The 12,753-nt window shown below is 34.9% G+C and overlaps 1 protein-coding gene across 7 annotated transcripts in view; it reads right to left on the reverse strand.

Moving 5' to 3' along the window:
• Rttn (rotatin) overlaps nt 1-12,753 on the reverse strand; it is a 158,558-nt gene that overhangs the window by 82,361 nt on the left and 63,444 nt on the right. For 6 of the 7 annotated variants that reach the window (XM_046448649.2, XM_046448650.2, XM_046448654.2 and 3 more), the window contains 3 exons: nt 12,360-12,545; nt 11,532-11,771; nt 5,104-5,248 (listed from right to left, as the gene is read on the reverse strand). In XM_046448649.2, the coding sequence (XP_046304605.1) occupies nt 5,104-5,248; nt 11,532-11,771; nt 12,360-12,545 (571 nt within the window). The remainder of the gene's footprint in view (nt 1-5,103; nt 5,249-11,531; nt 11,772-12,359; nt 12,546-12,753) is intronic. The other variant, XM_046448652.2, reaches the window with a different exon arrangement.

Consider the following 12,753-nt stretch of genomic DNA (forward strand, 5'->3'; position numbering starts at 1 on the left):
CATCCTTATGTTATATCTGGAGAAAAAAAAAAATAAGAACAAAGCTCCCAATTTTAAGAAGGCAGACCTGCTGCTCTGAAAAGCCACGTTTGCATGGTTCCTGCAGCTCCTAGGTTCAGCTCCTGCTAGGAACACCTTCCCAGCTCTGGCAGCTCTATGGTCCCAGACCCCACACTCTTCAACCCGCCATGTCCCATCATGCGTGGGCCCACCAAGCAGAGGCCGCATGGACACCAGCTCCCAGACCACCACCAAGCACTTAGCAGAGAAGGAGGAAGTTGTGGAGGAGGCAGAGAATGAAAGAGCCACCTGCTAGTGGTAATGCTAATGAGGAAAATGGGGAGCAGGAGGCTGTGGATGAGCTGGAGGGAGAGGAGGAGGATGGTGATGGCGAGGATGCTGAGGCAGCTACAGCAAATGGGCAGCTGCAGATGACAGGGACGGTGATGTTGACACAAAGAACCGGAAGATGGATAGGACGACTAGATGGCAAAAAAGGAAAAGTTAAACTACAAATAAGAGGCTGCTGTGACCTATTCGCTCTCCACTTCCCATCTCCGAATCTCAATGTGGTCACCTTCTGCAGAGAGGACACAGCCAGTGCCATCCTAGGATGACACACAGTCTCCACCCGACCAAAATCAATGTGAATTTGCAACAGGAAAGCAAAGAAAGAACCAAAACTTCCAAGGCCTAGCTTTTTTTTTTTTTTTTAATTAAAAGTACTTTTAAGAGGGTGATGTTGGTATTTTTTATTTACATTTTAAATTTTTGTACATATCGTCAGGGGTCAGCCATTTTTAATGATCTCGGGTAACCAACCAGCCTTTGGAGTATCCTCTGTCCCACTTGACTTTACCTGTGGTGTGGCCATGTTCATTATAATCTCAAAGAAGGGAAATAACTAAAAAAAGCAAAAGCAACAACAACAAAATAACCTTATTCTGAGCATTCCAATAACTTTTTTGGCATTAAGTACTTTAGCTGTATTATAAGTAGTTGTTTTGTATGAGACAGTTAAAAAGGCCAAAGATAAAAAAGGTTTCTTTTTTCTTCCTTTCTTTCCGTCTATGAAGTTGCTGTTTATTTTTTTTGGCCTGCTTGATGTATGTGTGAAACAATGTTATCCAACAATAAACCGGAATTTTATTTTACTGAGATGTTCTAACGAAAAAAAAAAATAATAACTTTAAAAAATAAAATAAATAAAAAACAAAAAGGTAGAAAATAATAAATGACAGTAAAAGAAAAAAATGAAATAGACTAGAAAAACAATAGAAAAGATCAGCAGAACTAAGTTTCTTGAAAAGATAACCTAGATGAAGACAGAACATTCAAATAAAATGAGAAATGAAAGAGCAGACACTACAACTGACAAAATAGAAATAGAAATGTATAACCAAAAAATTGGATGACCTAGAAGAAATGGATAGACACAATCTACCAAGACTGAATCATGAATAAACAGAAAAATCTAAAAACAGACTCAAACTACATAGGGGATGAAATCCGTAATAAAAAGTCTCTCATCAAAGAAAAGCTCAAGACTTGGCTTCATTACAAAATTCTACTAAACCTGTAAAGAAAGAACACCAAGCCTTTTCAAGTTCTTCCAAAAAATAAAGAAAAAAGAAGAGGAAATACTTCCAAACTCATTTTATGAGGCCAAAATTACCCTGATACCAAAGCAAGAAAAAGACAATAAAAGAAAATTACAGGTCAATATTCTTGACGAATACAGATATAAAAATCCTCAACAAAATATTAACTAATATTAATTTGTTGAACAAATTCAACAGCACATTAAAAGGATGATCCATCATGATCAAGTGGAAATCATCCCAAGGATGTAAGGATGATTCAACATACACAGATATGAAAATGTAATAAAGCACCATTAACAGAATAAAAGACAAAGTCATATGACCATCACAATAGATGCAGAAAAAGCATGACAAAATTCCACTCCCTTTTATTAAAAAAAAATTGACCTAAATTAGTTAAAGGATGCTGTACCTCAACACAATCAAGGCCACATACAACAAACCCACAAGTATCATCATCCTCAACAATGAAAACATGAACGTTTTTCCTCTAATATCAGGAATAAGATAGAAAGTCCACCTCTTACCATTTCTATTCAACACAGAACTGGAAGTCCCAGCAAGAGCATGTAGGCAAGAGAATGAAATGAAAGGCATCCAAACTGAAAAGGAAGGAGCCTAATCATCTTTATTGACAAAGAATTTCATCCCATATATAGAATACACTGAGGCCTCCACCAAAGACTTTAGAACTAATAAATTCAGTAAATTTGTAGAATAAAAAAATCAACATACAAAAATAAGTAGTGTCTCTACGTGGTAAAAAACAAAAAAAATCAAGATAAAAATCCCATTTATAAAAAAACTACAAAAAATAATAAAATGCTTGGGAATTAATATTGTTAAAATATCTATACTATCCAAAGTAGTCTTCAGATTCAATACAACTCTATCAAAATAGAAAAAAAGATCCTAAAATTCACAAAATCCACAAAAGATGCTCAAAGGGACAATCTATAACATCACATGATCTAAATTCAAAATACACTACAAAGCTACAGTAATCAAAATAGCATGGTACTAGTACAAAAATCAGATATACTAACCAATGAAAAAGAATAAACAGCCCTAAAATAAATCTACATATTTGCATTTAATTGATTTTTGACAAAGGTGTCATCAACACACAATGGAGAAAGGACAGTCTCTTTATTAAGTGAATATCCATGTACAGAAGAATAAAATGGCACCTTTATTTTACATGGTACACATGAATTAACTCAAATGGATTAAAATCTTAAACATAACACCTGAAAACTATAAAGCTACTAAAAAAAACTTCAACTGATTTTAGTCAGGCAATAGCTTTTTAGAATATAACCTCAAAAGTACAAGCAACAAAAACAAACATGGAAAAACGGGATTACATCAAACTTAAAAGCTCTGGTGCAACAAAAGACATAACAAACAGAGTGAAATGTCAATCTATGGAATGGAATAAAGAATCTGCAAACCTCATAATTGACGAGGAGTTAATATCCAAAATATATAAGGAATTCAAACAATTCATCAGCAGGAAAATAAGCAACCTGATTAAAAAATGGAAAAAAAGCCCTGGCTTTTTTTCAAAAGAACAGACATAGGTGGGAGTGACAGGTACAATAAAGAAAAATACAGCAGAAAAGTCAGGGAGACAGGCACGGATGGTGCTACATTAGATGCCATCATCAGAGAAGACTTCTCTGATCAACATGTGAATAGAACACTGAATTAAGTTTGGATGTTAACCATACAGACATCAAAAGAGAAAAGAAAACTCAGGCAGTGTGAGTGCCTGAAAAAATGGTGCCTGGAACAGAATGTGTGAAGTGAGGTGGCAGAAGAGGTCAGAAAGATGCTCAGAATCGAGCCCCAACCTTGGGCCACAGTTAGTATTTTAAAGCTTTATCTGAATGAGAGAGGAAGCACATGGAGAATTTGAATAGAGGAGTGACATGATGTGACTCGCCATCTTGGAAAGCATAGGTAGAACGCGTGGAAGCCTGAAGGCCCAGTTTACCCAAGGGTGGGTGGCAGGTCAGAGCCTGGCATAGTCAGCAATGAGAAGTGTTCAGATCTGATACACACACCTGTAGGACTATGACTAAATGTGAAATTAAGGTCATGGAATATAATGTAACTATTATATCAACACAATGAAACAAGGATATGAAAGCAGTAGATGAGATGGAAGCAAGATAATGAAGTCCAAAGACCAAAAGCATGGTCAGAAGATAAGTGACAAGCAAGGAAAAAAGCTCCTGGAATTCACTTATTAAAGCATTAATCTCCTTAATTTATGATAAGAGGAGAAAGAAACAATGCAATTATAGGGCAGAACCCTCAAGGACATAACAAAAGACATTTCACAGAAAAGGAAACACACAAGTCCCAAATATGAAAAAAATTTTCACCTTACTCTAAACAATTTATCTCTTTACCAAACTACAGAAACCAAAACACACACACACACACGTCTCCAATGACACAGAATTATAATTTCAGTTTCGTCTATAAATATATTTGATGTGTAAACTTGAACATATTCAATAATATCCATTTTATTATATTTGAACAAGTTATAAAATTAAAGTTATATGTTTCCTGCATATCTTCCTTAATGTCCTATGTTTATTACTAAGGTAACAGATGTTTACTGGGAGTCTACTATGTGTAAGGCACTATGGCAGATGCTGGTATGCAATTATGAACAAAACAGCCCCCAGTTCCACCAGTCTACAATAAGGGAAATGATAATAAACATCTAATAAGCTGTATACACACACACAATCATTAAGGGTTAGCATTTCTGACTTTCAATACGTAATACTTAATATTTTTACAGAGAATCATCTTTTTAAGCAAAGCAAAGATATTAACATATAATGAAGCCTATTCTAAATCAGTTTACGCCTTATTTTCTAATTCTTTGTATTGTTTTCTTGATTACTTTTGCAAAGGGTTATTTTTGGTAAGTTAATTAGATAGATAAGGTATTTTCAAATAGATGCATAGATGGACAGACAGGGACCAACAACAGACAGTGAGTGAGCTAAATGGGTTCTGACTAAGTCTCTTGTAACAGAGCAAAACCCTGCGAGAAATGGGGGCTGGAAGGGCAGATACTTCAGTGACATTAGATTAAAGCCTGAGCACTTTATTCATTCTTTCCAGCTTCACAATCACTATATCCCTCCTGCTTTCCTTCTGGCTTTGCTATTTACCTCTCCACATACCTATTTAAATCCCACCCCCACCCTGCAATCCCACTTAAAAATACAGTTTCAGCAGAAAGCTCACATATAGAACAAATTTCATTAAAACACGAAGACTGAAGGTCCCAGATGCTCTACAGAATTAAATCTAGTAAACCCGGTCATATCAGGAAGGCCATGTTGCTACGCGTCATTTGTTCCAAGATGAGAACTACTTTACTAAGCAAAGGCCACGTAAAGATTATCCTTTTCTATAAAAGCATCACTTCTGAAACCCAATATCCAAATTCTTTCACAATACTTACATGTCTAAGAAGTAATTCTAGAATCCAGTTTAGAAATTCTACTGATGGATTTTTTCTTTGTTCCTTCATTAACTTATTTAAAAAATGTATGATATCTATTAGCAGTTTCTCATCTTCAGTACAAGCAGGGAGCACTTGTAGAAACCTATAATAACAAACACAGTAATAATGGTTTTAGCTCTTTAAAATACGCATGTTGCCACTGTTCATCAGACACATACGCACCCAACACACTTCACACGAGCAGGCTATCTTATGAGACACTAACCTAGATTATGAAAATGCAAAAGGAAGGACTCAGGGCAACTGCCTTCAATAATGCAGCTGGTAGTAGAGAAAACACGTGCCCAAGAAACGGAAAAAACTGGAAGAAAGAATTAGCTCAAAAGAAAATACTCAATTAGAAAAGGAACCAAAGGAATGCCACAGAGAAAAACACTTCCTCTAACTGTGCTACGAATGTTGCTTTTTCATTCTGGAAGTGTCATGTTTCACAGATAAGAATCAGTGTTTCAGACTTAATTTTCAATAATTAGGAAGAACAGGGTAGTAAAGTGAGGAGCTAAAAGTCTTGTAAAGATGTCATTAAGGATACATACCAATTTCCTGAGATTCTTTAAAACAAAAAAAAATCTGCTACAAGAGAGTCAACAAAAAAATATGATTTGTTTTAAAGAAAATTGAGAATAACAAAATTCAATTTTATCTGTAATGTTTTACTTTTAAAAAAGTCTAATGTAACTACATCAAAACATTAATAAAAGTAATGATAATACTAATTATAATACCCAGCACTTATTGCACACTGACCTTGCGCCAGACTCTGTTCTAAGAACTTCACAGTCATCTATCAATCTTCATTAAATTCACAGCTCCATTTTAAAAATGAGAAAACTCAGGCAAAGATATGGTTATGTAGTTTTTCCATGGTCACAGAACAACCAAGTATTAGAACATAAATGCTAATATAAACACTCCAACACTCACATTAGGCTATATTTGTTAGTAATAGGGTGTTTGTCATATTTTTAAAATATTTATATTTTAGTTGTAGGTGGACACAATATTTTTATTACTTTTTTTCTTTCTTTCTTTATTTTTTTATGTGGTGCTAAGGATCAAACCCAGTGCCTCACATGTGCTAGGCCAGTGCTCTACTACTGAGCCACAAACCCCAGCCCAGGTGTTTGTCATATTATCCTTCCATTTTTTTATTTAAAATCTCACTTCCCCAAAATGACATTCAGCTCAAAAGATGTGTCAGATTATAAAAACTGAGATGAAATATTTCAAAAAGACACAGCAAAAGAAAGGATCTAACAAGATAAAATGTAATAATCATAAAAATGTTAAAAAAGGTCTTCTGTGACATCCATAGTAATCTTACACTATCACCTCTGCAGCCTCATTTTATGCCAGCTCCCACATGCCTCCACCTCTTGTCTACCTGCCTTCGGTTCCTGGCTTGAGGCCTTATGACCTTGTCTGGCACCTCTGCTGCTTCCATCCCACTTATCTGTTGAGGCCTAGCTTAAACCCTGGCCCCTAACTGCTCCATCCCTTAGAAGAGAGGTCGTGTTTAGCTACCTTCTTGGCAAGTTCCAGAACAGCAGGGACTCTTAACCAACTTCCCTCACTGCTCAATTTCCTACAAGAGTCTGGCAACTGATGGGTCATCAATAAAGACTTCTGAATGATGAAAATAACTAAGAAAAAGAAGCAATAGCCCCTTCTTCCCCTCCACTCCATCCCACACCACAAACTTCCAAAAGACATCATGTCTGAATACAGAGAGATTTCTAAAACAGTATGAACAAGCAAAAAGTCTGCAAGTACTGAAAGAATTTAGAATCTGTGAGGAGGAAAAACAAAGAAGAAATTATAGTTATGAATAGGAATAATCGGAGTTATCACATGTGAATATAGACAGCATTTATTCCATGTGAGTATAATGAACAAATTAATGGGTAGAAATTACTAGGTAGCAGTTCAAAAGTAAGAAGAACATGGTAATAATTATAGTTAAAAAAAAATGACCATCCTTCAAAGGAGGTATTCATGCCAAGGGTGCATAGCCACTTGACAGGAATATATGGAAGGGAATTCTTCAAGTACATGGCTAGACTAAAGGAGTTCTGAGAGCTCTCAGACTCATCTAACCTACATTTTTAGGAGCCAACTGTATACTATGCCTTAAGCCATATGTGAGGATAGAGGAATGTAATAATACCAGGTACCTACCTAAGCAGAGAAGACAAATACTCAAACAACTTTAACAATTATAGAAGAAATGCAGGCCAGCCACAAGATAATTACTATGGTAATTACAATTCCATGACAATTGCACATTGCAAAGGAAAAGAATCTTGACTTGAAGCTCAAAGATGAGTAGATATTCATGAGACAGCCATGGAGTTAACTGCACAAAGGCAAGAAGTCATAAAACAGTAATATATGCCCTAGAACTTCACATGCTTTCATAAAACTTGGATATATGTAGTTCATAAAATAATGTCAGAGTTGAGAAATGCAGCTGAAAAGGTAGGCAACTGCCAGATGAAAAAAGACCTTATAAGTCATGCTAGTGGGTTTGAACTCCATATAGCACGCCATGGAGTAGAGGCCAGAGGTGATGTGTATTCTAGAAGGATCATTCGGAAAACAACACAATGAGTGAAATAGGGATAAGACTCCCTGTTTCACAGAAATTGGTAAAAGCTTCAGCAAAAACAGTAGCAAAAGAACTTTTAATAGGAAAGAGGTAGAGACATTAAACATTCAAAATTAACAGGAACCAGTTGAACGAGGATAAATTTCTAACTGTAAATTCTAGTAAGCTGAGTCTATCATCTATTTCTTAATTTTGACTTCAAAATATAAAACTTCTTTACATCTGTTGCTTAAATGACCTTAGAGGACAATTTCAAAAATATGGGCAAAGTCAGAATTTTTCTAATATGTGTTTACTCCTGTAAGGACTCCTTTTGCGGTACATTCATTTGGATATATATGTTTTTGGATATATACGTTTTTAAAATTAACTTCAATTTACTGAGCCAGGTGTGGTGGGTAAACACCACCCAGCAACTTGGGAGACTGAGGAAGGAGGATCACAAGTTCAAAGCCAGCCTCAGCAATTTAATGGGGCCCTAAGCAATTTAGTGAGACCCTGTCTCAAAATAAAATAAAAAGCGCAAGGGATGTGGCTCAGTGGTTGAGCATGCCTGGGTTCAATCCCTGGTAACAAAATAAATAAATAAATACAAACACACACACACACACACACACACCCCACTTATACAAACAAGCACAACCATGCTCCTGTACATTATTTTGTCTAGAAAGCTATTTTGAAATCATTATATATAGTAGAAAAAAATGTAATTTAAGCTTGTGAAAAAATTATCTCAGTAATTTATACAGTCGTACCTTACAGGAAATTTTCTCTCCACACATTTTTTTCCTCTACAGTGTTGGTTCATCTTAGCTAACTGGTTAAAAAAGTGATGTTCCTTCAGCTGAATAAATGCAAAACTAGATGAGTTCCCAAAGTTCCTTCTATACACATATTTCTGTAAGTAAAATTTTTCTAATTTTTCATAAAAAGGTAAAAATCTGTGATATATATTTTTGTTACATTTCTTACTAAAACACTGCAGCAGAAATCCATGAGTTTGTTTTATAAATTAGGCAGCAGTATCAATATTACAGTGAATAAACATGAACCTATAAGCAAAATGAAAAAGAAAAAATATAATTGTCCCTCAGCATCCATGAGGGATTTATTCCAGAACTTCCTGCAGATATCAAAATCTGCAGACGCTCCAACCTTTGTATAAAGTGGCACAGAATTTGCATAAACCCTAAGAACATTCTCCAGTATACATTAAATTACCTCTTGATTAATTTTAATACCAAATATGAATTAAACACTATTTATACAGTTTTATTACACTGTATTAGAGAATAATAAGAAAAAAAGTCTGATTTTGTTTAGTACAAACACTTTTTTTAGAATTTTCAATCTGCTATTGGTTGACTCCATGAGTATAGACCTGTATATACAGAGGGCCAACTGTACATAACACAGACACACTCTGTAACATAAACACACTCTGTACTCTCCTCTTAGGTTAGACCTGGGAAAATCTAATGTGATGCTCACATAGAGTTATTGCTACTGACCAATCTGAACTGCCCTAGGGGCTTCCATTGATCCCCACTTTGAGAGTTTTGCTTCAATATGATGTTGTATACTAATTTTACAGTTTGAATTCACAAAGAAAAAAAATTTAGGGTCACTGATTTAAAAAATATCATTGGCTTTTACCATAAATTTTTCTTTTGACAAACAGGAACATATCAAATATGTTGAACCTGCAGATTTTATGCTTGCCTTGGCCGGCAAGAATGTTAAAAAAAATAGGGCTGATAGATCTTGCACAACTAACCAAAGTGTAAGGCGAAGTAACATGGAATTTTATAGTATTTTCATACAACAGATATAGTAGATGCGAACAACCTCAAGAGCACAGATAAAGAGTAAAATGTTGTAGAAAGTGATGACTTTCCCATATTTAATACCTTTATGGTTTTTTTAAATTTAGGCTTATATAATTTTTTATTTTATTATTTTTTATTTATATATGATAGCAGAATGAATTACAATTCTTATTACACCTATAGAGCACAATTTCTCATATCTCTGGTTGTATACACAGTATATTCACACCAATTCGTGTCTTCATACCTGTACTTTGGATAATAATGATCCTCACATTCCACCATCATTTATAACCCCATGTACCTCCCTTCCCCTCCAACTTCTCTGCCTTATCTGGAGTTTGTCTATTCCTCCCATGCTCCCCCTCCCTATCCCACTATGAATCAGCCTCCTTATACCAAAGAAAACATTCAGCATTTGATTGGCTAACTTCACTTAGCATTATCTTCTCTAACCCCATCCACTGACCTGCAAATGCCGTGATTTTATTCTCTTTTATTGTATATTCCATTGTGTATATATGCCACATTTTTTAAATCCATTCATCTATTGAAGGGCATCTAAGTTGGCTCCACAGTTTACCTATTGTGAATTGTGCTGCTATAAACATTGATGTGGCTGTGTCCCTGTAGTATGCTGTTTTTAAGTCCTTTAGGTAAAGACCAAGGACAGGGGTAGCTGGGTCAAATGGTGGTTCCATTCCCATTTTTCCAAGGATTCTCCATACTGCTTTCCATATTGGCTGCACCAATCTGCAGTCCCACCAGCAATGTATGAGTGTACCTTTTCCCCCACATCCTCGCCAACACTTATTGTTGTTTTTCTTCATAATAGCTGCCATTCTGACTGGTGTGAGATTAAATCTTAAGAGTGATTTTGATTTGCATTTCTCTTAATTGCTAGTGATGATGAACATTCTTTTCATATATTTGTTGACTGATTGTATATCATCTTCTGAGAAGTATCTCTTCAGGTCCTTGGCTCATTTATTGATTGGGTTACTTGGTTTTTTTGTGCTTAGCTTTTTGAGTTCTTTATATTCCCTAGAGATTGGTGCTCTATCTGATGTGTGAGGGGTAAAGATAATTTTTAAAAGTAGCTGTGTTTGACAATCAATTTTCAAAGACCCTGAACATTCAGCTATCAGCTCTCTCACAAGGTAGTACTAGGTGGTTCCAGCACATGATAAGAAAAGCCTAATTAGATATTCTAATTATTAAAGCAAAACTAGTAAAGGCATTCACTTTTTGAAAACTCATTTAACCTAGCATTTTTGACAACTGCACACTTTATTAAGAAAGTTATACATTTTACACTAAAACCATGTGAAGACTAAAATGGAAAACTGCTAACAGTTGCTACTCATCAGTCTTCTTTGAAATGCAGCCATCTGCTACCAGTCAGATATGCTACATTTCAAACTAGAGTCTTTCTAGTAACTACTACCAAAGCTATACAGCACCAATTTCAGGAAATACAGAATAAGAAGAGAAATGAGATAATTGACTTGAGAACAATACAAAACAAAAACAGCCTTTGGCAGGTGTATCAATCTATTAATCCACTGACATCGTGACTCATTTATAAATATGGACAGGATAAACATTCAGTGTGTTTTATCTGTCTTGTCCTAAGTACTTACTTTTGTGGGATAAGATTTTCTAAGCTAGGAAAATAAATAAAATTGTTATAGGTTTATTAATAATTCCTTATAAAATATATTACCTAAGTTAAAATTTTTCTCTTCTGATATCATTATTTATTATAGGTAATACAAATCCTGGATTTTTTCTTTCTATAAAAAGCATTTTTCTCATGATAGCAACTATAAAATACATTCTCTTTATCTTCAAAGGTTTGGTGAAGAACCCAAATACAATTCAATCCAGGTTTTTGAAACCAGAAACATTAAGCTTACACTGACCTGTTTAGCACAGTGTGCCAAGCCAAGGACTTTAAGGCAACCCCACATGGGCCAATGCCACCCTTTAAAGACAATTTGTCATTCAGGAGATAAAAACTCATCCGAGTGACAGCAGCCCGAACATCCCTGTGGGCTGTGGCCTGAACAATGGAGCAGAAGCAGTCCTGCAGCCCACTGGCTGCGTAGGTTATCTTCAGAATGAGGCTATCTTTTGTGGATAACTTCAATGTATCTAAAAATCTAGACAAAAGGAAAAAAGACCAACATAAAGCTATTTATATGGAAGCCCACATTTATTTCTATTCTAAACTCTCCTAAAAATCCTGTTTTATCTTCATTTTCTTTGAAATTAAAGGTTGTCTTATAGTCAAAAGAAAATGGGTATGTATCTGTCAACATTAGAGTTTCACATCGGCATGCCAAGTGTTTTTGTTAACTTTTTCTTCCCTACAGAAATATAAAATAATTTTATTCATTAAGACTGACAGAACATTAATATGTTCAAAAGTAATTTCCACAGTCATAACATTCCCACATATACTTATTGAGTTTTATTCTACTCCAGAGCACTTTTTTCAATGATTTCTGTCTATTAACTAAACAAACTTCATATAATATTTCAACAGCATAGAACACAATGTTTTTTAATTTAAATGTTCATGTGATAGATGTTTTAAATAAACATATATGATTTTTAAAACAAAGAAAAAAAATTACCTTCAGTTAAAAACAAAATCAGATGATAATATCAAGTGAAAAAGTAAAATCCAACTACTTAGTTATTATTAATTAACTGTTGAATGCTTTTTGCTAAATCTGACAGCTTACTCTTGATTATCAGTTCCGGAGTTCACTTGCTTCAGTAGATTATCACTCCCATGATACCATGACAGGTTCCAAGCTATTCTCAGCATATCTGATACAGGCTTCAAGGCCAAAAAATCAGATAATGGCAGAACTATTGCGTAAGGACTCACAGCATGGTGGCCGATTACATGAACTGGCAGATGATACCTAAAAGAAAATATATAAAATAACTACAAACTTATAAGTTCTTAAATACTACTGAAAAGATGAGTTCAAACGAGATCTAGTTGTATGCTTCACATGCCACAATAATGTGAGGACCTCTCTCCTAACTGCTGCCTTAAGTTTATCATGCTCTGTATGATCTTTCAATTATTCTTCACTCCTCCTCTAAACTTCAAAGAATACTTCATTA

The sequence above is a fragment of the Marmota monax genome, unplaced genomic scaffold (assembly GCF_021218885.2).
Source record: "Marmota monax isolate L192 unplaced genomic scaffold, Marmota_monax_Labrador192_F-V1.1 WCK01_AAM20220418_F8-fsc00060, whole genome shotgun sequence".
Taxonomy (NCBI): domain Eukaryota; kingdom Metazoa; phylum Chordata; class Mammalia; order Rodentia; family Sciuridae; genus Marmota; species Marmota monax.